General features: G+C 47.9%; 1 protein-coding gene across 3 annotated transcripts in view; it reads right to left on the bottom strand.

Moving 5' to 3' along the window:
• The window catches only part of LOC101282253 (small integral membrane protein 10-like protein 2A), a 144,232-nt gene extending 118,404 nt beyond the window's left edge, over window positions 1–25,828 (bottom strand). The window contains exons 1-2 of one of the 3 annotated variants that reach the window (XM_049704991.1): window positions 25,043–25,828; window positions 5,978–6,182 (exon numbers count right to left, since the gene is read on the bottom strand). In XM_049704991.1, coding sequence (XP_049560948.1) covers window positions 25,387–25,623 — 237 coding nt within the window. In that variant the 5' untranslated portion in view covers window positions 25,624–25,828 and the 3' untranslated portion in view covers window positions 5,978–6,182; window positions 25,043–25,386. Of the gene's footprint in view, window positions 1–5,977; window positions 6,183–20,693; window positions 23,459–25,042 lie in introns of those variants that run through there. The other 2 variants (XM_033403689.2, XM_033403690.2) reach the window with 2 other exon arrangements.
• Between the last annotated feature and the right edge of the window lie 1,967 nt (window positions 25,829–27,795).

The following is a 27,795-nucleotide window of genomic DNA, read 5'->3' as shown; positions in this document are numbered from 1 at the left end:
TCTTGCGAACTCCCTAAATGCTGGGACTCTGTCTTGGGACAAGTGGAAGAGGAGTTGAATTTCTTGGCCAGCATGGGTTTCAGTTACTGCTTAGCTAGTTAGGAGCTGCATGGATTTGGGCAGGGTATTTACCTTTGCTGCCAGGTTGGAAGAGTTATTCCTACCGAATAGAAAAGAAGTCCGGCATGGAATAGGGCATTTGCCCCATGACTAGAATGGACCTCTCTTCACAGTGCTAACCGGATAGTGAGAGTACTCCAATATGGGGAAAAGACATTGAATGTGGAGGGCGCCAAAGTCAGCCTTGCTCCGTGGGGGGAATCTATCGCCTAGGGCGGAAAGTTCCCTGGGATTTGGAATCAGCCACAGGCTATAAACAGATTTGAAGTCCGGTGTGTCTTACAGTGCAAAGCAGATCTGGGGGCCGATCTTATCTTCCCTTGTGAGAGGATTGTGGGCAGTGGACTGGACTCTAATCTTCCTTACTGTGATTTTCGGTCCAGGAGGAAAGGTTTGGCATAACTGGGAATGAGAAGGATGTCTTCAGTCCTGTCCTGCTTTGGTCAAAGACTGTTATGTGGTGAAACTTTTTTTTATGTCTTTACATTACACATAATTAATTGATTAACTGAGGAAAGAGCATGGACCTGAGAATCAGAGGCTGGGTTTTAACACCAATTAATTGTATAGCCTTAATTTTTTCTTAATCCATAATACGAAGGGATCACCTGGCGATCTCTAAAGTCTGTTCAGAGTGGAACGTGCTATAACTTTAGGATTGAACACTAATTATAGTTTATTGTATGCAAAAAAGTCTTGCATTTAAGCAGTGCAGTCATTTAATTTCAGTTTCAAAGCTAAGGCCAATAGGACAATTTAAAAAAAATAAAACCAGTGACTGTTAACTGTAGTGAATTTATAATTAAGTGTGTAAACTGGGAAGAAATTCACATATGAGTTGTATTTTGCTAGAATTTATAAGGTTAAAGCAGGAATTCTGAGCTGTCTGCCCTGGTAGGTTTTACCAAATGAAGTGGTTTTTTGGTGAGGAAGGATTTAAAATTCCTGGAGATCACGCCTCATTTTCTACATTAAAAATTAGATTCAGAGGGCTTCCCTGGTGGCGCAGTGGTTGAGAGTCCGCCTGCCAATGCAGGGGACACGGGTTTGTGCCCCGGTCCGGGAAGATCCCACGTGCCGCAGAGCGGCTGGGCCCGTGAGCCACGGCCGCTGAGCCTGCGCGTCCGGAGCCTGTGCTCCGCAACGGGAGAGGCCACAACAGTGAGAGGCCCGTGTACCACAACAACAACAAAAAAAGCCGTCTCTGGCAAACTGCCATCCTGAGCAAACGCCCGGCGCACGAACTCCCGTGCAGTAGGCGCCTGGGGCGAAGCGCAGAGGTCAGGAAGCGGCCGTGGGGCTTCGGGGCCCTGTGAGACTGGCCTGTGCCTGCCCTTCCCTGCCTGCGTCTCCCCGACCCCACCGCCAAATGGACTCGGAAACACTGCGACTTGTCTCCGGGAGTTGCTTGAGGGTTAAAGGACGTGGATGCCTCTCAGGCCCTGAGCCCAGTGGTTGGCACAGACGAGCGCTCAGCACCCACGGAATCAATGCAACCAGAGCACGGTCGCCACCCTCCCCAGCAAACCTCAATTTAACAGATGCCCGCCAAGAAAATGACGTCTTCTCAGTGTCCCCTGCGTCATCTCCTCGGTGCCAGACTCTGGGGCAGGTTTCAAGGGCTCAAAGGTGAGCAAGTTAAACACGGCCCCTGCCCTCCGACGGGGACAGGTACATGATTCCTCCACTTGGCTTCAAATATGCGCGCGTTTGTCAAGTAAAATCAGGGTCACCCTCAGATCGGGCCGATGCACCGTAGGGGAAATCTGGAAAGGCATCTGCTGCAGGAGCAGCTGGGGAAATGCAGGCTCGGGAAGCGCCCCCATGGGCCTTCTCTGCGAGGGTGCTGTGGGGGGACAAGGGGACTGAAAGGTACCTGGTGGGAGCCCTGGCTGGCCGGGGCACTCCCCCTCCGCGGGGTCCCACTCCTCTGGAAAACGGCCACCGCCCTGGTCAGAGGCCTGAGCGTGGTCACCGCAGCCTGGGCACGTGCCACACGAGATGATGCACGAGGCTGACGCCGCTGCCTCGTGGATGCCCTCTGGTCACAGCGACCTCTCGGGGCCTGAGCCTCCTGCTGTCTGTCCTCAGCCTCGGTGCCCCCAAGGGACCCTGCTTCCACCCTAGTAGGTGACACGGGCCCCATGCTCCAGTGTGTGGGTTCATCACATGCAAGGCCCATCCCTGTGGCCGTCCAGCCAATGAGGGTGCAGCTGGCGGGCTCCTGTGGCGGCTCTCTGGAGCTATCCGGATGCAGAAGCAGCCTGTGCAAAGCTTCTGAGGCCAGAGTGTGCCTGATGTATTCAAGGAAAAGCCAAGTGCTTGGAGCAGTGTAGGTGAGAGAGAGAATAGTAGGAAATGTGATCAGAAAGAGAATAAGGATTCAGGCTTCTACTGTGCATGAGATCTGAAGTCCCTGGAGGGTTTGGATCCTTAGAGAGGATTCTGTCTTATGTTTTGGAAGGACGCCTGTGGCTGCTTGACTGTGAACAGGTTATAATGGGCTGAAGAGTGAAGCAGGAAGGCCAAGTAGAAAGGTACTGCTTCATGCCTGGGCACTGTGGCGGAAACTGTGTGCCCTTCATGCCCTGCAGAGGGAGACGGCAGAAGAGCTGCAAAGAGGATCATCTGATGGAGGAGATGGAAAGGGAGACGCCCGAGAACCAGGGGAAAGCAGTGTTCGGACAACGAGGGGAGGTCTATGGGGCGTGGGGGGCATGGTGTTGAGTGCAGGGGGCTGGAAATGTCTACTGGGCTTAGGTGATCACCAGTGGCTGTGGGATGGATTTGGGCAGCAACAAGTCACAAGGGGAGAATAGAGAGTGTGGTCTGTCCTTTCAGCAAGTGTCAGCATGAAAAAAAATGAGAGAGATGGGGAAGAATAAAGGCAAGGTTTTTCCTTAACGTACTAGTCATGGTTGAGCCTTTAGAGTGTGTGCTCTGTGCTGGTACCGTGCTGAGCACTTGACATACAGCAACTGATTTCATCCGCCAAGTTTTTCATGGTAGGTGTTATTATTATTATCCCCACTTTATAGATGAGGGTCCTGAGGCTAAAGGAAGTGGAACAACTTGCCTGAGGGTGCCAGCCAGGGGGAAATGGGATGTGGGTCTGAGCAGTCTGGCTCCATCATTGGGGCCCATGAGCACAGGGTCACGCTCAGAGGCCAGAGCCTGGAGACACCCATCCTTCTACTCCTTCCCCCTTCATTCCAGAAGCACTCCCCAAGAGAGTGGTAAAGACCCCGGGGAGAGGGGTTGGTTGACAGATCAGGAGGAGGTCTGGGGTGTGTACTAGCATCTTTCCCTGGCTTTCTGATCCTTGTAAGCTGTGAGTCGGTGTATATGCTTCTTGCTCCAACTTTAGGGGCAGTGGTTTTCCTTTAACATCTGATGTATCTGAAAAGAGTTGTTGATTTTCAATTTGTTCATCTTTTTTCTTGTTATGAGGATGAGAGTCATGACTTCCAAGCTCCTTACTTGCTGGGTAGGAAACCTGGTTTTATTTTTATGTCGGAGAATGTTCTGGTTTTTAGGAGATATGTGCTAAAAAAAATTAGGACTGAGGTGTCATGAGGTTAGAAAATGTCTTTGAAAAGGTTCAGCATGTTGGGGAGGAAGAGATTTTCCTCTACCCTTCTAGCTTTTTGTGGCTGGTCTAAGAATTAAACTTTTTAAAATTTTAATTTTATTGGAGTATAGTTGATTTACAATGTTGTGTTAGTTTCAGAAGTAATAAGACTTAAATTGACATGAGACTGATTAACAGGAGAAAATCACAGAAAAGTTTAATAATGTGTATCCATGGGAGAGACCCCAGGAGAACTGAGTAACTCCCCCAAATGGACAAAACCTTCATCTTAAATACCAACTTCAGCTAGAGATAGAAAAGGATGTTGGGGGTAGGGGTTTGGAATGTAAAAGGGGAGGAAGGCATTTCACATGAAGATGGAAAAGCAAATGTTTGGTAAACAAATGTTTGCTGGGCCCTGCAGAGACAATGGGACCCAGGGTGGACTCTGATCTCTAAGAGTTGCCCCCCCAGACCCAGCCCATATTCTTAAAGATGTCTCTGGTGATAGTTCTATTCTGAGAACAAGCCCTGTATCTAAATTCTTTAGGTGGTTAGGGGGAAAGTCAAAGTTTCTTCTTGAGTCTTTTGGACCTAAGAGACATTTTGGAGTGGCAAATTTTGCTCTCCTATGTGCACAGTGTTCATGGCAAGAATGTTAATGATAGTTGTGTTTAGATGGTGAATATTTGGGTGTTCATGGTGCTATTCTTTCAATTTCTCTGTATATTTAAAATTTTGTATATCATTTTGAATTTAAAAATCAAAAGGAAAATAGGAATCTAATCATGTGAAGGAGCTTGGTAGTGACTATTTCCCTAAGGGAAATTGTCAGCCCGGTGAGGTTTGACGTCCTTAACAGACAAGGTGAAAGAAACCAGAGGCACACAACATGGGGATTCTAACTCTGCCAGAAATGATCTGGGCCCCCAAGTTGTTATGATCTAATGGCTGGGAGGAACAGGAAGTGGACTTAATATCGGGTGGAATTATAGATTAGTTTCAAATACCCTGGTTTGTGTAGGGGCCTCAAGTTTTGCACTTGGTTTTCTTGGACCCCATCTAGAATGACCCCAGGCATCTGGCAGAAGCAAATGAAAATCCTCTCTGGAGTAAGCTGCTAGCATTCTAGGTCTCAAGTTATTCTTACAAATATATTTGAAACACAGTGGACAGCAGGAGTGCAAAAACACGTAGGCACAGATAGAAACAAGTCTCTGTGAATGCAACCCAGCAGAAACGGAGTCACTCTGCCCAGTTTGACAGGCACTTGCCAATAGGTTTTGGTTTAGTCTGTTCAGGCTGCTCTAACAGAATATCATAAACTGGGTGTCTTATAAACAACAGAAATTTATTTTTCATAGTTCTGGAGGTTGGGAAGCCCAAGATCAAGATGCTGACAGATTCGGTGTCTGGTGAATGCTCACTTCCTGATTCTTACACAGAGGTCTTCTTGCAGTGTCCTCACATGGCAGAAGAGAACTCTGGTCTCTTCAGCTCCTTGTATGGGCACTAATCCCATTCATGAGGGCTCTACCCTCATGACCCAATCACATCCCAAAAGCCTCACCTCTAAATACCATCACACTGGGGGTTAGGATATCAACATCTGAATTGGGAAGAGGGGGAACACAAACATTCAGTCCATAAGTTTGTTTTGTTTACTCTGTGAAGGTCTCTTTGTCCCTAATATTTTATTTTCTCATTATCATATTCTGCTTCACAGCAAATAGTTTGCATAGTCAAAGAAGGAATTACTTTGATGATTAAAGGCTGTTTGAAAATGCAGATTTTAAGTAGATAAACATCAGGTAGATCTGGGTGGGCCATATTCCAAGTCTGGCAAAATCCACTATTAGACAAATTGTAAAAGAGGCAGAGAAGAAGAAGACATTAGGTAATAAACTTCTAATTGCATATTAATTACATGTTGATCATATGTAATATTTACTATGCCTGGAAAGCATCTCCAAACGACTTATTCTGTAATGACTGAGTAATAGTGATGTGGTTAGTGCTTTCATTTGCAAGAGCGTATCTCCAATACTAAATAAGATAAGCCTGTTCTAAACTTTTAAGGTATAAGTAATATTTTAAAAATATTATACTTGATTATACCTACCAAAGGAACATTAATTTTTTTATAATTCGTTTTTGAATTTTATTTTTTTATACAGCAGGTTCTCATTAGTCATCCATTTTATACATATTAGCATATACATGTTGATCCCAATCTCCCAATTCATCCCACCACCACCCCACCCCACCCCCCGCCACTTTCCCCCCTCGGTGTCCATACGTTTGAGGAACGTTAATTTTTTCCCTCTGTATTAAATATGGATTTAGTCTTTTACTTAAAAAGGAATTAATGTGATCAAAATGATTAACTCCCGGGACTTCCCTGGAGGTCCAGTGGTTAAGACTCCGCACTTCCACTGCAGGGGGCGCAGGTTCCATCCGCGGTCGGGGAACTGCAATCCCTCATGCCACGCTGCAAAAAAAAAAAAGAAAAAAGAAAGAAAGATTAATTCCAGCCATCACTATTGATTCATACCTAGTATCCAATCAGTCTCTGAAACTTTTGCTTCTGTCCTCCTCATTGCACGGTTGCCGGAGTCAATGCGTTCAGGTGAATTTGGGGGAAGACCAGTAGGAGGCTCCACAAGAGCTGCAGGAGGTCCTTTCCTCAGGCTGCCCTGGTGTTCCAGAACCTCTGGGTCTGCATAATGGCTCATGGCTGGTAATCGTGTGTAAGGATGATTCCAGGGCAAGGTACACTTAGTCCTTGTACAGTTGACTTATAATTTGCACCTGACTATACTCAGCTGGCAGAAAAACACGGACACAGTGGGTTAATACTTCCACATATTTGGGGGGGGAGTCAACCCATAACCCCCTGTTTTAATTTATATTGGGCTGTATTAACTATTTTATGTGGGATTGAAGGTCCAAGGGCTTGCATTTTGTAAAACCAATCGTGCCAAAGACTTTATCTTTCATTGAATCAGAGCATAGTTTTGGGTAATTTGACTATGGGGGAATTTATGCAAGGCAACAGTTCTGATGTCCTTTATTTTGTGTTTGATAACTCTCTCCTAAAAGTATAATTGGTACCTTTTTAAGATTTAGTGAGAATCTCCAGGTATAACTGTATTCGTGTTCTAAGTCTGATGCTGATTTAGGCTATGAAGCTTTGCCAATTGGTGCATATCAACAGATGCTAAAGTTAATTCAGAACCTCTCTTGTAGAAGTACAAAAGCCAGTTAGCATAATTTAATCTTTTGTTGCATAAATTCTTTTAGTAAATTTTGGATTTCCAATTGGGTAAAACTATGAACCTCTATTTTAGTTTTTTGTCCCCCTCACCATCCAGTGTTTTGCTTTTTGAGTAGTTACTGGATACTTCCAGGGTCCTCTCTGTTCTGCTTAACCCCAAATTTGGTTTAGATATCAAGACAGGTTACGCCTTACATGCATTAAAGCACTAGTAACAGGATCACTAGTAACAGGATCATTACTCACATATTGAGGCTTTCTTGGGAGACCAGGGCAGCCTCCCCAAGTAGGTCTGAAAATGGATTGAGTGAACAGGGAAAGGAAATTGACTTTGGGTGTTTAGTATGCTTAGGAGATGGAGCTGCGGTGAGGGATTTTGCTTCCACTGGGTGGGGCTGCCATGGTTTGAACTTCTGGCTTGCATCAAAGGAGGGAATATATGTACCACATCTTTAAAATGATGCGGTCCATATATATAATGGAATATTACTCAGCCGTTTAAAAGAGTGAAATAATGCCATCTGCAGCACAGGAAACTCTGCTCAATATTATGTTTCTAAGTGGGAAAAGAATTTGAAAAAGAATAGATACATGTAAAGAAAAAGTTGTAATAAGAGGGAGAAATTGGGAAATGCTAATGCCTAATTCACTAAACTAAGCAGATGGGGTTTGGGTCAATTACTAAAGAACTGCTGTGGGCACAGTGTTCCCCCCACCATACACACACACACACACCATCACCACCTGCTCCGGGGAAGCTCTCCCCAGTCCAGGACTCTCGGCTCTCTGCACAGACACACAGCACTTACGCTGCTGGGTCTGGCCTGCTTTTCCAATGGGGGACTGTGTAGGGAAGCTGGGGACACAGAGTGCCCCCTCCTCCTGGGGTGTTGGCCTGCTAAAGGGACCTCAGGTGGGGCTCCGTTAACCAGTGTTTCTGATGTTAGGGTGGACACAGGCTGCTTTCCAAGGGGATCAAACTGAATAAGAGCAGACTTTGAGGGGCCACCTCCCAACCATACATCTCCAAAGAAGTTTGTCATTTCCCTTTCTCTGCACTGTGAGTCTCGCCTCTGAAATCCCTGACTCCCACTCCAGTTTCCTGCTCTTCCCAGATCGGCGAACTCCCTTTTGCTGATCTGACCCCTACCCTCTTCTTTGTATTCACCCCACCCAAGCAGAGCATCTCTTTTAGGAGCTGGGTTGCTCTGCCCCCCTGAACTAAGTATTCACAGCATTTGAGTATGGCTTGCATTTCCCCAGGGCACTTGCCCGTGCTCCCTGGGGGGTTCAGATGTGATTGGAGAGCATAGCTGTCCTCAGCCCCCACTGGTGGCTCCTCCCCGCACACAGAGTTCTGCCTCTTGTCCGAGGGAGGGTGTTCCTGCACCTGTAGCCCGTCCTTGGTGCTTTCTATTGTTCTCATATGGGGTTTGGAATTTTTTTTTTTATGTTAAAGCCATATCGTGCCTAGCCTCTCCTCTGTCCTCTAGTTTCTGGGATGGCCTGACCTTTCCTGAGTAATTGGCTTTGCATTCACTAAAAGTGAAAAAGACGATTTGTGGATATGCCCCTGCATTGCTGCAATGGTCCCTGTTTGCCTCCACTGTGCTTTGCTGGCTCCAAGGCAGGTTGCTCCCTGGTCTCCGAGGAGGTCTAAACTCTGCGACTGACCCCTGCCTTGCACTTGGATATTTGCACATTCCTTGATAAAACGTGCCAATGAACCCCCTATCACAGCCCTGTTGCGGTAGCTTCCCCTTTGGTACCCTAATTGCTGGGTTAACCTCATTTTTACCTTTCAGTTGCTTTTTACAGTCACTACAGTGAATAATACTATTCTGAATGGGGCACTTAAGATGGGCTGCCAGTGTATTGCCTTCTGCAGTCGCCTCCGTTTCACATGATCTGCCCTGAGTCACAGCTCCCTGCTCACCAAGGGTGGCAGACAGTGCTGGGGTGATCTCCATGATCCCCAACTCTCGGTATCCATGCTTTTGTGTAACCTCCTCCCCTTGAGTATGAGTGGGACGTTCTAACCAGCAGAATGTAGCAAAGGTGATAGGATGAACATGATGACAGTGTATAAGATTGTAACCTTCATCTTGTGTGAAGACTCTCACTCCCTTTAGGCTTTGAAGAAGCAAGCTTCTGTGTTGTGAGCTGCCCTTAGGAGAAGGTCACGTGACAAGTAGCTCAAGGTGGGCTCTGGCTGACTGCCGGCAAGAAAGGTCCTCAGTCCAAAGACCACAAGGAACCGGATGCTGCCAACAACGATGTGAGTGAGGAAACAGATCTTTTGCTAGTAGAGCCTCAGAAGAGACCACAGCCTCAGCTGACACATGGCCTGAAGACTTTACTGCAGAGGACTCAGCTAAGCCAGGCTCAAACCACAGAATCTGTGAGGTGTTTAATGTGTGCTGTTTTAATCTGCTAATTTTGTCTTAAAATTATTCCCCCACCATTAGATAACTAATATGCTGATGATGTATAAATTCTGCTAGTAATGCTTGTCCTTGGACCCCCATGCCTATTTTTCTTTCCCAAATGGACTGATATCTCCTCTGTAGTAGCCTTAGCTGTTGTTATGGTCTAAATGTTTGTGTCCCTCCAAAATTCATATGTTGAAATCCTAGCCCCTCAAAATGATGGTATTGGGAGGTGGAGTCTTTGGGAGGTGCTTAATTCATGAGGCTGTAGCCCTCACGAATAGTATTAGTGCTTTATTAAAAAAAAAAGAGAGCCAGGGAATTCCCTGGTGGCCCAGTGGTTAGGACTTGACGTTTTCACTGCCGTGGCCCGGGTTCAATCCCTGGTCGGGGAACTAAGATCGCATAAGCCACTCGGAGTTGGGAAAAAAAAGGGAAAAAGAAAAAAAAAAGGAAAATAGAAAAATGAGAGAGAGAGAGAGAGAAAGAAAGAAAGAAATCCATCTGTTACCCCTTCCACCATGTCACCATGTGATGGCACAGAGAGAAGACACCAGCTATGAGCCAGGAAAAGGACTCCCACCCAACCGAGCTGGCACCCTGATCTCAGGTTTCCAGCCTCCAGAACTGTGAGAAATCAATTTCTGTTGTTTATAAGATTCCCAGTCTATGGTATTTTGTTACAGCAGCCTGACCGCACTAAGACAGTTAACTTTGCATATAATACTCTGCTCCTAGTTTCAGCTAGGAGTAGGCTGACTGACTGCTGTTCTCTGCAGGTATTTAAACTGTTACTGACAATTTTTGCCTCACCTCCATGTCTGATTTCTCACTGCACAAGGTGTCTGCTTTATCCATCACGGTCTTGTTGTGACCTTGGGATAATGTGCTACTGTCTTTGGGCACCACTGTGCTCAGTGCTCTGAGAGGATGCCCCAGGTCATTTTCCTCATGCTACACAGATAGCTCTATCCACTCTTGTCCTGACCACTGCTTTATTAAGACCTAATCTTTTCTCAGACATTGACCTTTTAAAAATAGCTTTATTGAGTGGGTGGACCTAGAGTCTCTCATACAGAATGAAGTAAGTCAGAAAGAGAAAAACAAATACCGTATGCTAACGTATATATAAGGAATCTAAGAAAAAAGCTACTGATGAACCTAGATGCAGGGCAGGAATAAAGAGGGAGACATAGAGAATGGACTTGATGACATGGGGTGGGAGGGCGAAGCTGGGGTAAAGTGAGAGTAGCATGGACATATATACACTACCGAATGTGAAATAGTTGGCTGGTGGGAAGCAGCCGCGTAGCACAGGAAGATCAGCTCAGTGCTTTGTGATGACCTAGAGGGGTGGGATAGGGAGGGTGGGAGGGAGGCTCAAGAGGGAGGGGATATGGGAACATGTGTATGCATGTGGCTGATTCGCCTTGTGCAACAGAAACTAACATAGTATTGTGAAGCAATTATACTCCAATAAAGATCTATTTTAAAAATAGCTTTATTGAGGTATAATTTATGTACAATAAACAGCGCCTATTTAAAGTCAACTTTGACATATGTATACACAATGAATCAAGATAGACGTTCCCGTTACCACCAAACATTTCCTCTTGCTCCTTTGTAGTCCATCCTTCCTTCCATTTCCATCCTCAGGCAACCACTTATTTACATTCTGTCAACACAGAATAGTTTGAGATTTTTCTAGAGTTTTAAATAAATTGAATTGTAGAGTATGTACTTCTTTTTACCAGTGTTCTTCCATTCCACCTAATGATTTTGAGGTTCATACAGTTTGTTGCATTTATCAATCGTTCTTTCCCTAATATTGCTGAATAGTATTCCATTGTATGGATATATGACAATTTATTAATCCATTCACCTGGTCATGGACATTTGTGTGGTTTCCAATTTTTGCCTATTACAAAGAAAGCTGCCTTGAACATCCACGTACAAGTCTTTGTGTGTACGTGTGTCATCTTCTCTCTTTGGTAAATATCTAAGAGTGGAATTACTGGGTAACATGGGACGTGTACGTTTAACTTTTCAAGCAACTGACAAACTGGTCTCCAACTGCTTCACATCCTCCCCAATACTTGGTATGGTGAGTTTTAAATTTTTTTAGCTTTTTTATTTTTATTTTTTCAAATTTATTTATTTATTTATTTTTGGCCACGTTGGGTCTTCGTTGCTGTGCGTGGGCTCTGGGTGCGCGGGCTTCAGTAGTTGTGGCACATGGGCTCAGTTGCTCCGGAGCCTGTGTGATCTTCCCCCACCAGGGCTCGAACCCGTGTCCTCTGCATTGACAGGCGGATTCTTAACCACTGCGCCACCGGGGAAGTCCTTGGCTTTTTTATTAGTGTTTAGTGATTGGTATCTCATTGTGGTTTGATTTTTCATTTCCCTAATGACTAATAATGGTTGAGCATATTTTCATGTCATCTATATAATTTCTTTGGTCAAGTGTCTATTCAAACTGATTGCCCTTTTTATTAGATTGTTTGTCTTCTTATTATTGTATTGTAATAGTTCTTTTTGCTGCACTGCACAGCTCGTGGGATCTTAGTTCCCCTGCCAGGGATCAGTCCCGCGCCCCCTGCAGTTGAAGCATGGAGCCTTAACCACTGGACTGCCAGGGAAGTCTCTGTAATAGTTTTTTAAAGATATATTCTAGATATAAGTCTTTCATCCAACATGTGTTTTGCAAATACTTTTACCCAATCTGTGGCTTGTCTTTTTATTTTCTTAAGTGTCCTTTAAAGAGCAAAATATTTTAATTTTGATGAGGTCTACTTTATCAATTTTTCTTTTATATTTTGTGGGGTTTGGGGGGGTCTTATTAAAGAAATCTTTTCCTAAAACCTAGGTCATTAAGATTTTACCCAGTGTTTACTTCTAAAAGGTTATGGTTTTGTCTTTTACCTGTATGCCTATGATTTTGAGTTAATTTTTGTATTTGATGTAAGGTAAGGGTCAAGTTTTGTTTTAAAAAATATGCTTATCCAATGTTTTCAATACTATTTGTTGAAAATATTATCTCTTCTCCGTTGTATTGCCTTGACACCTTTGTCAAAAGTCAGTTGTCCATATAGTTGTGAGTATATTCTGAACCCTCTGTTCTGTTCCACTGATCTCTAAATCTATCTTTATGCCAAGATCACACTGCCTGGATCATTGTTGCTCTATACTAAGTCTTGAAACTAGGTAGTGTAAAGTTCTGCACCTTTGGTCTTTTTCAAAATGGTTTGGGCTGTCCTAAGCCTTTTGCAATTACAAACAAAAGAAGAGCAAAGAGCATTGCACTCACCATTCAAGTCTACAAAGATTAACCCGCTGCAGCTGCTGACCGACAGTGCACTTGGTGCTTCAGACGAAGAGATTAAAGGGATAACTGGGTGAAGCACCCTGTGCTTCAGACAGAGGAAATTAAAGATGATAACAGGGTGCTCTGTTCTTTGGGCAAACAGGCCTTTAGATAGTTAAGATGCATTTCAGGAAGAATTTTAATGGACCTACTTCTTGCACCTTCCCATACGTAGAAAAGCACTATATTCATTGAGTTGAGATATCTGTTTTTGGTGACTAGCAGTAATGTTTTGCCAAAGTGTATGCTGACTGCTTGTATTCCCTCGCACACACAAAAATCACATATAAACTAGCCTCTATCCCCGCTGTTTCTTTGGAGCAGTTCCTCAGAGCTATCTGAGAGGCTGTCTCCTGGGCTATACTCTTCAGTAAGACCCTGAACAAAACTTAACTCATAATTCTCACATTGTGCATTTTTCTTTCAGTCCACACATTTCTATAGAAATGTTGGACTCACCTTGTCAATTAAAAAAAAAGGTACTGCTATGGCCTTTTTACTTTACTTCCTCACTTCCTCCCCCTCTCTGTTCTATAAAAGAAACTGGCATCCAGACCCTGATAAGATGGTTCTTGGGGACACCAGTCTGCCATCTTCTTGGTCTGCCATCTTTCCAAATAAAGTCGCTATTCCTTGCCTCAAAAAAAAAAAAAAGGTCCTGCTGTGACTTTATTGGGAATGCATTGAATATATAGATAAGTTTGGTAGAGTTGACATCTAACAATATTGCATTTTCAAATTTGTGAGCATGGTACATCTTTCCATTTATTTATGTATGTATTCTTTAATTTCTTTTGTAATTTTCAGTATACAGGTCTTGCATATCTTTTGTTAAATTTACTCCAACTACTTAATACTTCTTTCATGCTACTGTTAAGTATTTCATTTTTTTTATGTTATTGTACACAGTCCTTTATGTTTTGTTTTCTTTTTCTTTCTCTTTATTTTTTCTTCCAGTTTTATTGAGACATAATTGACATAACAGCATTGTATAAGTCTAAGGTATACAGCATAATGATTTGCTTCACACACATCATGAAGTGATGATCACAATAAGTTTAGTGAACATCCATCATCTCATATAGACGCAAAATTAAATAAATAGAAAAAAGTTTTTCTTGTGAATGAGAACTCAGGATTTACCCTCTTAACGACTTTCATATATAACATACAACAGTGTGAATTCTATTTATTATGTTGTACATTATATCCCTAGTACTTATTTATCTTATAACTGCAAGTCTGTACATTTTGACTGCCCTCATCCAGTTCCCTCTCCTCCCACCCCTACCTCTGGTGGGTACATGGTCCTGTTTAAAAATAATTCAATTGCTGGAAATCCATTGCTAGTATACATAAGTGCAGTTGGTATTTTTATTGACCATGTGTCTTTCAATGTTGCTAAAATCGTTTATTAATTCTATAAGCTTTCTAAAAATAATTCCTTAGGATTCTTTTTTTTTTTCCTTTTTTGCGGTACGCGGGCCTCTCACTGTTGTGGCCTCTCCCGTTGCAGAGCACAGGCTCCGGACATGCAGGCTTAGCGGCCATGGCTCACAGGCCCAGCCGCTCCGCGGCATGTGGGATATTCCCGGACCGGGGCACGAACCCGTCCCCTGCATCGGCAGGCAGACTCTCAACCACTGTGCCACCAGGGAAGCCCTCCTTAGGATTTTTTACATAGATAATGAAATCCTCAGCAAATAAAATTTTATGTCTTCTTTTCCTATATGTATTCCCTGAAAAAACTTTATTGCATTGTTGCATGTTTACTTTTTTAAGTAAATGCAGAAACTTTTTCCAGGGTGGCTGTTTAACAAGTTACACTCCCATTAGCAACGTATGAGAGACCCACTTTCTATGCATCCTCCCCCAGTATTTGATGTTTTCACTAGTTTTAACTTTAGCCATCATAATAGGGTAAATTCATCTTTTTGTATAGATTTCCAATTGTCTCAGCACCATTTGTTGAAAAGACCATCATTTCCCCATTGAATTGTCTTGGTACCCTTGTCAATATCAATTGATCATTCTAATATACAAAATACATAAAGAACTCTTATAACTTAACAAAAAAAGACAACTCAATTTTAAAATCAGTAAAGGACATGAATAGACGTTTCTACAAAGATACACAAATGGCCAATAAGCAAATGAAGAAATGTTCAACATCATTAGCCCTAGGGAAATGCAAACAAAAATTACAATGAGATACTAATTCACACCCACTAGGATAGCCATAATTTTTTAAAAAGGAAAATAACAAGTGTTGGAGAGGATATGGAAAAATTTGAATCATCTACACTACTGCTGAGAATGTAAAATGGTGCAACCTATGTAACACAGCTTGGTGGTTCTAAGGTAAGCATAGAATTACCATGTGATCCAGCAGTTCCAATCCTAGGTATGGATGCCCCAAATTGAAATCGGGTGTTTAAATAAAACTTGCACATGAACGTTCATAGTAGCAATATCCACAATAGCCAAAAGCTGGAAACAATACAAATGTCCATCAACATATGAATGGATAAACAAAATGTGGTATAGCCATACAATGGAATATTATTCAGCCATAAAAAGGAACAAAGTACTAATACCTGTAACAATCTGAGTGAACCTCCAAAACATGCTAAATTAAACAAGCCAGGCACAAAAACTCACATATCATATAATACCATTCTTATAAGATATCCAGAATAGGCATATACATAGAGACAGAAAGCTTGTTTGTTGTTGCCAAGGGCTGGGGTAGGGAGGGAATGGGGAGTGACTGCTTAATGGGCATGGCATTTCGTTTTGGGGTGATGAATTGTTCTGGAACTAGATAGTGGTGATGGTTGCACAACGTTGTGAATGTACTTCATAGCACTGAATTGTATATTTTAACATGATAAATTTTATGTTATATGTATTTTACCACAATAAAAAAACAATTGATCATAAATGTAAGGATTTGTTCATAGTCTCAATCTGTTCCATTGATCTACACACCTACTTTGCACCAATACCACACTGTCTTAACTGTTGTGGCTTTATAATTTTTGAAATAGGTAAGTGATTCAACTTTTTCAAAATGTTTTGGCTATTTAAGGTAATATACATTCCACATACATTTTAGCATCAGCTTTTCAATATCTATAGGAAAGTTAGCCGAGATTTTGATAGATACTGTGTTCAGTCTGCAGATAAATTTGGGGAAGATTGCTATCTTGACGATATTCAGTCTTCTAATTCACAAAATGTCTTATTTATTTAGAGCTTTTATTTTCATTTAAAAAAGTTTTTTAAAGTATAGTTGATTTACAATGTTGTGCTAATTTCTGCTGTACAGCAAAGTGACTCAGTTATACATATACATAATCTTTTTCATATTCTTTTTCATTATGGTTTATCACAGGATATTGAATACAGTTCCCTGTGTTATACAGTAGGACCTTGTTGTTTATCGTCTTATACATACTAGTTTTGCATCTGCTAATCCCAAACTCCTGATCCTTCCCTCCCCTACCTCCCCCTCCCCCTTGGCAACGACAAGTCTGTTCACTATGTCTGTGAGTCTGTTTCTGTTTCATAGATATGTTCATTTGTGTCGTATTTTAGATTCCACATATAAGTGATATCATATGGTATTTGGCTTTCACTTTCTGACTTACTTCACTTAGCAGGATAACTTCTAGGTCCATCTGTGTTGCTGCAAATGGCATTATTTCATTCTTTTAATGGCTGAGTAATATTCCATTGCATATATATATATATATATATATATATATACCAACTTTGCATTCCTGGTATAAATGCCACTTGGTCATGGTATGTATGTCTAGGGTGTTTGGACCAGGCCTTTCCTGGTCTCCCTACTTCCCATTCACAGAGGATGTGATCCATGAAGCAGAAAAAAAGAATCATAGTGAGGAGGGTGCAGATCCCCCAGCTTCTTCTAGGGCTGTATCTCTGATCAAAAAGCCACACCTTCCATGCCAGTCTCCCATCCTCCCAAGGACCCCACAGAGGAGCCCCTCATCCCCCTGAAGCACACACAGGGCATAGACCCCAGCCCATTTCCCTATGGCCACCAAATTGGCACCCTCACCAATGATGGAAGGAGCCAGGATGTCCCCGCCCACCTCCTCTTAGCGGCCACAGGAGCCCACCCGCTGCACCCTCATTGGCTGGACGGCCACGGAGGTGGGCCCTGCACATTGCGCACCCAGGGACTGGAGCATGGGGCCCATGTCACCTCCTAGGGTGGCAGCAGGGTTCCCTGGGGGCACCGAGGCTGAGGACAGACAGCAGGAGGCTCAGGCCCTGAGAGGTCGCTGTGACCAGGGGGCATCCGCGAGGCAGCGGCGTCAGCCTCGTGCATCATCTCGTGTGGCTCGTGCCCAGGCTGCGGTGACCATGCTGAGGCCTCTGACCAGGGTGGTGCCCGTCTTCTGGAGGAGGGGGACCCCGCGGAGGGGGCGTGCCCCGGGCAGCCAGGGCTCCCACCAGGTACCTCTCAGTCCCCTTTTCCCCCCACAGCACCCCTGGTCTGGGCGGCAGAGGCGGCTCCGTCTTGTGTGCAGGGGGTTTGGGGCGTCCCTAGTCCTCGAGAGCTGGGCCGGCACCACCCAAGCCCCAACTCTCCATCGGTCTCAAGTGCGGAAGAGGGGGGCAGAGAAGGCCCACGGGGGCGCTTCCCAGCCCTGCATTTCCCCAGCTGCTCCTGCAGCAGATGCCTTTCCAGATTTCCCCTACAGTGCATTGGCCCAATTTGAGGGTGACTCTGATTATATTTCACAAACGCCCATGTATTTGAAACCAAGTGGAGGAATCATGTACCTGTCCCCGGTCGGAGGGCAGGGGCCGTGTTTAACTTGCTCACCTTTGTGCCCTAAAAACCTGCCCGGGAGTCTGGCACCTAGGGGATGACTCGGGGGACACTGAGAAGGCATCATTTTGTTGGCAGGGATCCTTTAAACTGAGAAGGTTTGCTGGGTAGCGTGGTGTCCCTGCTCTGGTTGCATTGATTCTCATGTGTGCTGAGCGCTCGTCTGTGCCCGGGCAGGAGTGGGAGGTGAGCACCTGACTTCACCCCAGATGCCAGGCAGGCTGGCCTCAGTACCAGGACAACTTCCATGCTCCTGGGTTCTAGGTTGTAAAAATAGAACTACCGTGTGATCTAGCAGTCCCACTTCTGGGTATATAGTTAAAGGATATGAAAACAGAATATCGAAAAAATATCTGCACTCCCATATTTATTGAAGCATTATTCATAATAACCAAGATATGGAAAGAATCTAAGAATCCATTAATGGATGAAAGGACAAAGGAGATGTGATATGTGTGTGTGTATATATATATATATATATATATATATATATATATATACACACACACACACACACACATGTATACACACACATAGAGAATTTTTTTTCTTTTTCTTTCTTTTTTTTTTGGCCACATAGAATGTGGGATCTTAATTCCCTGACCAGAGATGGAACCCACGCCCCCTGCAGTGGAATAGCGGAGTCTTAACCACTGGACCACCAGGGAAGTCCCATAGAGGAATTTTAAAAATTTTTTATAGTTGATTTACAATACTGTGTTAGTTTTGGGTGTACAGCAAAGTGATTCATATATATTATATATATTCTTATAAGAATTATATATATAATTATATATATTCTTTTCTTTGATTCTTTTCCATTATAGGTTATTATAAGATATTTAATGCAGTTGCTTGTGCTATAAGGAAATCGTTGTTGTTTATCTATTTAATTTATGGTATGTGTACAACAGAGGAACATTATTCAGCCATGAGAAAGAAGGAAATCTTTCCATTTGTGACAATATGGTTGGGACTTGAGGGCATTATGCTAAGTAAGATAGGAAAAACAGAGAAAGACAGATACTATCTGACATCACATTATGTAGAATGTAAAAAAGCCGAAGTCATGAAAACAAAGAGTAGAACCATGGTTAGCAGGGGCTCGGAGGTGGGGAAATTGGGGAAAGGTTATTTAAGGATACAAACTTGCAAACAGGAGATGAGTTCTGGAGATGTAATGCACAGCATAGTGATTATAGTCAACAATACTGTATCATAAACTTTAAAGTTGCTAAGAGACTAGATCTCAATTGTTCCCATCACACACACACAAAATGGTAATTATGTGATGTGATGGAGGTATTAGCTAACACTACTGGTGGTAATCAAACTGCAAAATATAAATGTATCAAACAAACACGTGTACAACTTAAAGGTAGACAATTTATATGTCAATTATATCTCAATAAAAAATTATTCCCCATAGTTTAAAACTACAAATGGCCAATGGACATATGAAAAATTTTAATCTTGATATGTATTGAAAGGCATGCAAAATAAAATATCAAAATAAACAATTTGGCTTATCCAATTCAGAGATTCAAAACCTGTCTTGAGACTTCGCTACAGGCAAAGGTGAGGAGCAGAAAGAAAGGAACCACGACTTTATCCCAGGACAACTGGAGAGTGGATTTAATTCTAGCCGTGAACTGGGGATGATGGGAAAGGAAGAGTTTGAGGGAAATGATGAGTTAAATGAAAGATTACACTGTTCTTGAGGAGAGAGAAATGCACCCAGCTTGAGGCAGGAAAGGCAGCAACAGATTTTGAAACGTGTTGTGACCCACAATTGCCACCCTTGTCTCACAACAGTCTCACTCCTGAGTGGCATGAGCACAGTAACGTGGCACCGCTGCTCTGGAGGGTGTCAAACCCCTGAGGCGTGCCTACCCTGCGGCCCACGTGCAGGAGTGTATGGTAAGAGATCGACCATGACTGCAGCACAGCATTTATCCACAAGGACACCTGTCACCGCGTCATCAGTAAAACCCAATAAAAACCACAAAAGCAAACCAAAGCCAACAACAACCTCAAACTCAACCCCCCAAACAACAACGAAGGAAAACAAGCAAGAGGCAGTGCGAAATACATGATGAGAGCTTCATACCAGAGATACTCTGTGGCTTTGGAAGCAGAAGCGTACTTCATCACACAGGAAGATGAGCAGGAAGTGTTTATGTCATAAAGTGAAAAAAGTCATATGTTCCTAATTTTACGTATATAAAGGACATGCACACAAAGTGAAAATTCATCCGAAACTGGGCAGTTTCCCTCGGGGTGGGATGGGCTGGGACTCTGTACGCCGTTTCTCTCTCTCGTGTTCTGACTGTATTGGGTTCTGACTGGCCCTCCTGGAACTGCCCTCTCAGCTGCTCTTTCGCCCTCCCCTGACTCAGTTGCTTGGATCCCAGTCAGTCTGCAGAGGTGGGAGGTTCGCAAGAAGACAGGTGGCCCCACCTCAGTGTGGCCCCAGCTGCTCCAATGGGGAGCTCCACGTTGCTAAGGCTCCCAGCTCCGCCCCCAAGCCCTGGGTTCCTTATCTGTCCCCTGGCCCCTACCCAGAAAGACCAGGGTCGCCTTCAGACTGTGTCCTTGCACCACCCCTCCAGCCTAATTCCCTGCCCCTGCAAGAGGCACTGGGGCCTCAGGAAAGCAGCTTCTGCTTGGGCTTCTAGTTCAGACTGGGCTCCGAGACTCAGTTTCTCCGAAAAATGGGGATAACCGTGGTGCTGGTTTGCAAACTGGTCCTGTACACAGAAGGCAAGGAGAGACCTAGAAAGAAGCAGACCACTCCAGACTGGGAAGGGGGCACGGTTACTAAGCAAACGAACTTACAGATGAGGCTTGTCTTGAGGCCACAAGACAAGCAGATCTCCCCACCCACCTGGCAGAATCTTAAAAGTTTGTAGAGGTCTTAATGGAATTCAGTCACATATTCAGTCCAGATAGTCCCAGAGACGCCTTACTCTCTCAAGGCCGCGTCCTCAAAAGGGCTCTGGCTGTGGGCACAGTGGGCAGAACGTGCAACCCAAGGAGCGGGGAAGGGTGAGGAGCTGAGGCCAGCTCGAGGTTCAACCTCAGTGACATCCTAGTGGTGACCTCCTCCAGAAGGTGGCCATGGGGATAATGAGGTTAAGGCATGGTGCCTGGAGCTCGGCAGGCTCTCATCACCTGCCAGTTCGTTTCCTTTCCTCATGGTGGCAGGGCTGCTCTGGCTGAGACCTGGGGCCATTTGTTGAAGAGACATCCTCACACTGAAGGCCCACAGCACCCTGAAGGCTCCTTTCTGAAAATGTACGAGTGCCCGTGGCTGGCCTGGGGCTCCGCTGTGGTCAGTGGAAGAGCTGGGCTCAGCGCACAGGTGTCTGGTGTCCTAGGCGCCCCTCTTAACCAGAGTGTGATGCGCCAGCCTGCCTGCCTCCCTCGCGGGGGAATACGGTCCTCCCTCATCACGGTCCCTTGGCCCCTGGGTGCTGGATCCTCTCTCCCATCTGGCTGTGCCAGGCTACCTGGTCCCTGAAGTGGGTGCAGAACCATCAGGGACTGAACAGGACCATCTGGACCAAGGGACGGGAAGCTCGGGGCTCTGGCCGGGACTGGAGTCTACCCCTCCCTCCTAGGGTGCCGGATGCTGGAAGAGGCCCTCTTGTCAAGTTGCACTGACACCTGCGGAGCTCTTGGCGACAGGTGTCTTACCCCAGGCTGCGCTCCTCGTGTGACCACACCCCGAGTCCTCAGGACACCCCTCTCCTGGGTCCTATGGGCCTGCATTCCTCCGAGGCGGGTGCTGCCCTCCCCTGCAGGCGTCCCTCCCCAGCCCTCTGTCCTCGGCCCACCCTCCCCCTGCAGCAGCCTCAGAGCCCCCGCCCCGGCTTCTCTGCCGGGACAGCTTGCGTCTAAGGTGGGAGTAAGGGAGGCAGGTTTCCAGTCCCAGAGGTTGATCTTCTCCAAAACTCAGACGCCACCTGGCCAGCTGGGAGGTGATGGAGACCCTGCCACCTGCGGCTGCGGAAGGGCCTTCGGGGACACAAAATGATCTGCAGACAGTCCATTCCACCTCGCCTACCGCAGCCCACCCTCGGGGTTCAGCTGAATTACGCGCCTTCTAACACCAGCCTCTAAGATGAAGAAAAGGCCTAGGCGTTAGTTGATTCAAATAAAGTTTGTGAATGGGACAAAGTGCCACCTCTTGGGCCAGGCCTGTGCTGCTGCCTTCCCCTCACGGGAGCAGTGGTCCGGCTCAGCTCGGGTCTCGCCTCATCTTCTGACCCGGCACCAGCCCCGCCCTCAGCCCCGCCCCCTTAGAGCCCTCGGGGTGCTCCCCTCCCCCAGCTCCCGGCCACCAGAGCGGGGTGAGCTCGCCGCCCCTCTCTCCTCCGAGGCGGCAGAAACAGGAGGCCTCCAGGTTTTATTTGATTGAACTCAAAGGACTTTCTTCTTAACTGAGACAGACAACAAGATTTGACAACACCCGAAACAAGAACATTTCTCTGACCAGACGCTGCTGCCCGGTGCAGAGTACATCACACACAGGAAAGTGGAAGTTGTCTTATTCAAGTCGGTGTCTGATTTTGTAAAAGCTCCGCTGCCTGAGAAACAGACGGCAAATAAATAAAGTGCTCTGCGAGCCCGTCAAGCAGCAAGGGCCCAGCGGGGGAGACGAGGAAGAGGTGGGAAGCGGAAGCAGCTAAGGACTCAGGGCCAGAACCGTAAGAACAGCCGCGGCAGGAGCGCATGCTAAGGACGCGTCCCCGGCCCCTCCCACGGCCAGCCCCTCAGAGCGCAGACAGCCCCAGCCAGGGCCACCGCCGTGCCCTTCCCACGATGGGTGGGAGGGGGTCTCTGAGCCCGGGCCCCTGGGCCTCCAGCGCGCATTCTCCCTGTTGGGAAGCAGCCCCAGGCAGCTCCGGCTGAGCCCGGAGCCCAGGGAGGACAGGGCGCCCTGCACAGCTCACTCTGCTCAACAGCTCCGCGCCCGCTGCAACGCACAGCCACTCGTGTGTGTGCACAAGCACTCACACACGCGCTCACACCCGCACGTTCACTCACACACACCCGCACACCCGCACACACTCATACATGCGCACTCACACACGGGCACCCACGCGGTCAGCGAAGAGCCTCCCCTGTGCCATTCTCAGGCCCTCTCAGGCTGGCCCAGCAAGAGGCTGGAGCTGGGGATCGAGCCACCCGGAGGGTGAGAGCTGGGCTTGAAAGGGGCACGTCTGCGAATCAGCCCCAAGGAGGCCCCTCGTCCTCTGCTCTCCTCCCATGCAGCCCCGTGGCACAGTCTCAGAGGCTGTCCCCAGAGCTCCAGGGATGCAGTCCGCAGGCTGGCAGGCTCCCAGAAGTGGCCCTGGGTGGGCACAGTTGGGCTGGAGGAGGGCCACCAGGACCAGGGCTCCCGGGTGACTTGGCACAAGGAAGGAAGCCATCAGGCCCCGTCGGTGGGCATCTGTGGGGGGCACGTGGTGGCCGCGGTGCAGCCTCCGGCCCCGGGGTGAGGCAGGCAGAGATCCTCACCTGGGACCCGGGCTCCAGCTGGGCAGCTGAGGAGGGCACATGGTGTGAGGCTCGGCCGCTCTGTCCTGGGGGCAACCAGGCTGCTGGGGTGCTCAGCCCCAGGAACTCTGAGTGCATCGACCATGAGCAACCACCACCCGAGCAGACGTGGGAGCGGTGCGGGGTGAGGGCCAGGGTCTGTCCTGCCTCCCCTCTGCACCGCTCCTGGGGCGTCAGTCAGCAGCGCAGCCAAGGCCTCCAGGACCAATGCAGGCCCATCCAGAGGAGACTCTCCCGTGCGATGCTGGGCCCAGGGGCCAGCCTGGGGACAGAGACATGGGGTCAGGCGTGGGTCTCAGCCCCACCCCACCCACCACTGTCCCTTCCCCTCCTGGTGACACGGTCCCCAGGAGCACCCACCCTCCCGTCCCGCCACCCAAACTGAGAGGGTTGTGCCACTCAACACTGAGGAGCCCTTGGTCCAGCCTTGGGTGGGATTTGCGGCAGGGTGGGGAGGTCCGGCTCTGTGGGTGAGGACCTTGCTCCCCGGGGGTGCTGGGACTCATGTCTCTCGTGCCCATCTCAGCTCAGACTGTCCCCCGGTCTTCCCTGTGACTTTCCATACACTCCACTTTCCCTACCATGGGCCCCTCTGTCTCTAGGTCCCCTGGGAGCCTCTGCTCCCTTCCCCCATCCCACGGTGCTAGGTCTTCCAGAAGAAGGTGGGAGAGTGCAGGCCCAGAGGCAGATCCGGCTCCACCACTTCTTACCTGTGTGATAAGGGCAAAGCGCTCCCCTCCCAGAGCCCCAGTAGGTGGGGAGGACAGAGCTCCCGCAGAGTGTCGCTAGGTCTGTCCTTCCTTCCCCATGCCAGAACCGGACCACTGGGCCACCCCACCCCTCGGGGTCTCTGCCTGGTCCCTTCCTGTCCTCGTGGGTCAGGCCCTTCTCTAGGCTGCTCCCCAGGCAGCTCTAGGGTCAGGGTCAGGGTTAGGGTTAGGCACTCTCTTGACAAGACCAGAGAAGGAGCAGGTCACTCCCTATAACACCAGTTCCTGAGACAAAGAAAGAGATGGGGACTTGAGAGCTGCCTCCCCACCCAGAGAGGTCCCTGTCTCGCCAAGTGTCACCTCCTCTACAAGCCCCTTCTCCATCTCCCCTCCACCCCAGCCTGAGAGCTGCCCTCCGCTCAAGGAGATCCCCACTTTCCCAAATCCTCTGGGACACGGGGGCTGCTGGAGGCCATCCAGGGCTGTGACACCGGGAGGGCACGGGGAGGAGCTGGAGGGAGCGTGGCTGAGATGGCGGGAGGGCCGGGGAGGAATGCACCTTTCCTGCTCTTCCGTGGCCGCAGATGCGGAGCTTTGGAGGATGCCCCAGGAGACCGGAGAGGGGAGCAACAGGGCCAGCAGCAGCAGGCAGAGAGCAGTCCCCCGGCCGCAGAGACCAGGCAGGGGGCCGGTTTGCAAAGCGCTGAGAAACAGACCTGGGCTTTGGCCAAGAACACAGCCACCCTTCCAGGCTGCCCCCCAGCGTGTAGAGGACAAGGGTAGCAGCATCTTTTCTCCTCTAGGGCCTTCCCTGGGCCTCCCCTGGGCCTCCCTGAGCCCATTTCCCTCCACTCCCCGCGTGTTCAGGTGACACCACTGGGGCCGTGGCCCGGAGGTGATGGGCTGACCCTCCAAGATGCCGAGGCCGCCGCCTCTCACCCCCATCTTGGAAATATGACAAGGGACTCCGGAGGGCATGCGCCCGCCCTGCCTTGCCTGCTCGCGGCTCGGCAGCTTTCCGGGATGGCTTTCTCGGGCGCCTTCCACGTCTCCCCCAAACCACCGAGGGGCCTGGACATCTACATGTCATGGCAACCGCCTCCCTCCAGCCCGAAGTCCAACCTCTGGCCTCCTACCTCTTTGGTCAGGGCCAGTCATTCACGTTCCTGCTGCAGAATTTCTTCCTTCTGCTCCCCACTTCGCCCAAGGTGAGGCAACAGGTCGGCCGCACTCAAGTAATTTTCTCGAGTTCGATGGAAAGGGCCCGTTTCGCGAGTTTCTGTGCAGTTCGTCACCGGCCGCGACGTGGGTGACCAGAGCCGGGGCTTGGGGCTCGGTGGCCGTGACCTCCGCCGAGGTCTAGGGTCCGGGGGCCCGGGCCGCCCCTTCTCCTTCCCCCGCCGCCTCCCGGCGGCCCTGGGTCCCGCGGAGCTTCATGCCGGCGCCCCTGCCGCCGCGGCCGCGCGGTGGTTGCGGGCGCTCACTCGATCCGCACCTGCAGGCGGACGTTGAGCATCACCGAGGCCACGATGTAGAAGTAGGGGAAGTTCATGCGCAGCCGCCAGGCCAGGTCGAAGAAGGTGATCAGCGTGCGCGTGAGCCCCTTGCAGAAGGCGCCGTACGAGCCGCGGGCCGCAGCCGAGCGAGACAGCCGCACTGCCAGGCCCGACATGGCAGCCGCCGCCGCCGCCGCAGACAGGGCCGCCGACGCTGCCATGGGCCCAGCCCGGCGCACACTCCGCCGACCGATCGCACCGTAGGCTGGCGGGCAGGTGGAGCCGAGGCCTTGAGCCGACGGCCAGCAGCCCTCGCGTACCGCACGGCTCTCGGTCTCGCCTACCCGGCTGGGCTCCAGCTGCAGTGGTAGCCACAGCCAAGTCTCCGCCTTAGCCGCCCAGGGACAGCCCCGCCCCCTCGCCTGCTCCCGGAGTTGCGGCCGCCAGCGTAGCTCCGCCCCTAGCGTGGTCACGCCCCTTGCCGGGCGCCATAGAGCTGCGGGTGCGGACTCAGCCCCACCCCCCCAGACCCGCCCCCCGGGAAGCCCCGCCTCCTCCCGGGCTGCCAAGAAGAGAGCCCAGAGGGCCTTGAGTGCTTTGGAAGGCAGTGCGGTCCTGGGATTCTTTTGCAGAATGTGCTAGAGCAGGGGCAGTGGAGGCCCGGAGGGTCTGGACCGCTGGGCTTATTCTGCACAGAAGGTCCACCCTGAACGCTCTGCCAGTTTACACCATCCCCTCTCCCTCCCTGTCTCCACAGAAAACTGGGCCAGCCAACCCACTGTACTTTTTCTTAAAAGTATTTATTTATTTGGTTGTGCCGGGTCTTAGTTGGAGCAGGCGGGCTCCTTAGTTGTGGCATGCAAATTCTTAGTTGCGCATGAATGTGGGATCTAGTTCCCCGACCAGGGATGGAACCTGGACCCCCTGCATTGGGAGTGCGGAGTCTTATCCACTGTGCCACCAGGGAAGTCCCACTCTGTACTTTTCTTTAATTCACATTTTTCTGGTAACTGCACTATAGAGTTTTACCAAGCCCACATGCACATTTTTTCCCCTTTCTGGTATATTTGCTGGTGTTGTGTATTTCTTTATTCATGAATTGCCCCATTGTCCTTCCCTTTTACCTGTAGGGGAGGAAAGACTTTCCCTCTACCCTCCTAGATTCAATATGTCAATATATACACTTCCTAGGTCAATGAAAAAAACCGACAACAGGCAGAGTAACAGGAGAAAAGGTATACATATTTATTAATTTTTAATGTTATTTGGGCGATGGCATCATAAGAAAATAAAGAATACCCAGACAGGCAGTGAGATTTGAGATCTTATATGCCACCTTAACAGGGGAAGGGGAGGTAAGATGTAGGCAATCTAGGGAAGATAAATGATTTATAGAAAGTTGGATGACATCTTAGAAGCATAGATAGGAGATTTCACAGTTTGAGACAGAGTTTTTCTGGGTGTGGTGTTGGCATCTAGTTCTCCTGTGGTAAGAGTCAATCCTCCCTGGTTGATGAAACTTCCAAGGAGGGGATTTATGACAGAGTTCCTTTTAGAAGCTCTGTCTTTAAGCAGATAAGGGGATTTCAGAGAAAGCTATTTTTTCAGATGACTTCAGCTAAAGATAGTATAACCGAAGTGGCATATTTTGGGGTGGCATGTACTGAAGTCCTTCATACCCTACAGTGATTTCTAAGCACTTCTCTTAATCCATTGTTTGTCCTGGATACTGCACAGAATCTCTCAGGTTTTCATTTGCCCTCGTTCATGGCATTTCTTGCTGGTGTGTTTAAAAGCCCTTTCATGGTTTCATCTCATCTTTATTGTAAGCCAAGTCCAACCCAAACTTGATCATGTTTTCAAGACTATTTAATGAAGTGGAAAAATGCTCATGTTTCCTTATAGTTGTAACTTTTAAAAAACTGTCTGCAAGAGGTAGAGTCACCACGACCGCATCCCAGTTTCATAAGGAGGGCTGGCCTGAGTATTAAGGCTTTCTCAAAGTGCCTGTTCACCATCACATTTGAACATCTCTATGGCATCCATGTGATGTTTAAGAAACCCAACAGATTCGTATACACTGATTGGGCAATTGTCCTACCTACATGGTCAAGGAGAAAAAGGCAAACCTGAAGCGTCAAGGACACTGAAAGAGGTGGTACAGAGCGGAACTAATCGCTGGTTCAGTTTACCACCCATACACACATACACAAATTCTATATTTGTGAAAACCTCCTTCAGAAGTGAAAGGGAAATAAGGACATTCTCAGATGAAAGGAAATTAAGAGAATTTTTCATCAGCAGACCTACCCTTAAAGAATGGCTAAAGAAAGTTCCCTAGACAGAAAGAAAATGATACGTGAGGAGGATGGCTTGATGGTTGAAGCAAAAAT

The sequence above is a fragment of the Orcinus orca genome, chromosome X (genome assembly GCF_937001465.1).
Source record: "Orcinus orca chromosome X, mOrcOrc1.1, whole genome shotgun sequence".
In the NCBI taxonomy this organism is placed as follows: Eukaryota; Metazoa; Chordata; class Mammalia; order Artiodactyla; family Delphinidae; genus Orcinus; species Orcinus orca.
This window is presented reverse-complemented; position numbering and strand designations above follow the sequence as displayed.